This window comes from Amphimedon queenslandica, unplaced genomic scaffold (assembly GCF_000090795.2).
Source record: "Amphimedon queenslandica unplaced genomic scaffold, v1.1 AMPQUscaffold_4929_Cont23095, whole genome shotgun sequence".
NCBI lineage: Eukaryota > Metazoa > Porifera > Demospongiae > Haplosclerida > Niphatidae > Amphimedon > Amphimedon queenslandica.
In genome coordinates, this window is record NW_003554762.1 from 430 (window position 1) to 1,600 (window position 1,171).

General features: G+C 35.1%; 1 protein-coding gene across 1 annotated transcript; it reads right to left on the reverse strand.

Moving 5' to 3' along the window:
- Positions 1-513: 513 nt before the first annotated feature.
- Positions 514-1,026, reverse strand: LOC109592511 (uncharacterized; the record flags this gene model as incomplete). Its single annotated transcript, XM_020007945.1, has 3 exons — positions 910-1,026; positions 749-830; positions 514-700 (listed from the first exon to the last, which is right to left on the reverse strand). Coding segments are annotated over exons 1-3 (363 nt in total), but the record flags the coding sequence as incomplete, so codon positions are not given.
- Between the last annotated feature and the right edge of the window lie 145 nt (positions 1,027-1,171).

Sequence of the window (1,171 nt, forward strand, 5' to 3'; positions counted from 1 at the left end):
GTTCAGTTATTGAATAAATTGACCACACCCCCAATTGTTATGAATAATGAATGATCCTGGGTAAATTCAAAATTCTGCTGCCGCCTATGTTGATATGTGAGACTGACCCTTCGGAAATATAATTACAGAATGGCTAAGGCCGCGAAGCGGCTGAATGCTATTCTCAATTATATGAGGAAGGTGAAGTCGAGCATATCAATGGTCTCCCACCCATAATAATAATATGGCTATCATTGATATGCAGGACTTCACATTGACTGTGTGGTTTGATAATAATATTTCGTTATCAAAAGGCCAACGTGGTCAAACTGGGTGAGGGCTTATATGGGAAAGTGGAGCCCCACTCATAGGTGGAGCGAGTTACTGTAAATTTTCTAATTGTTACTACAAACTAACTGAAATTTTAGAAAACTAGGCCAAACACCATTGACATGGTCCACTTCACCTTCCTCATATAATCCAGAATAGCATTCAGCCGCATCGCGGCCTTAGCCATTCCGTAATTAATGATACTTCATAAGCACAAAATTTCTTTGAAAATTCTATAACTTTTAGTGGTTTTACAATAAAAATCTTCTTATCTTCAAATACTAAAATCTCATGAATGATATGATATACAAATTTTTCATGATTGTTGCCAGACACACGAATGACATTTCCAGTTTGATATTTGACTCCAAGTATTATTACATTTTGAGAGCTACATTAAAATAATTTGTGAAGTAACAAAAAAAGTTCATTGACTTACCTAATTCCTTTAATCTCAGATTGCAAACTGCCAAACAGTAAATCAAGTTCTCGCTTGTAAACAAACAAGTTACATAAAGTACCTACATGAAAATAATAATTATATAAGTGAAAATAATTTGGCTACTTAAAATAATGAAAAAATTAAACCACCATTTGCACCTGACATAACTTGATCTCCATCATAAAGAAATGACGAGTAGTGCTGACCATGCTGAACCACAAGATGATAACAGCCACTGCTGGTGTCGTACATCTACAGAAAATGGTACATTCTTGAAACAGTAACAAATGCTTTTATTTGTGCATTTTTGGATTCAAATGGCATGCACCAATGGTGCCTCAATGGTCCAAACCTGCATCACAAAAAATCATTCATTACAAATTGTAACAAAGCTTACAGTTCCATTTGCTCAGGTAGATG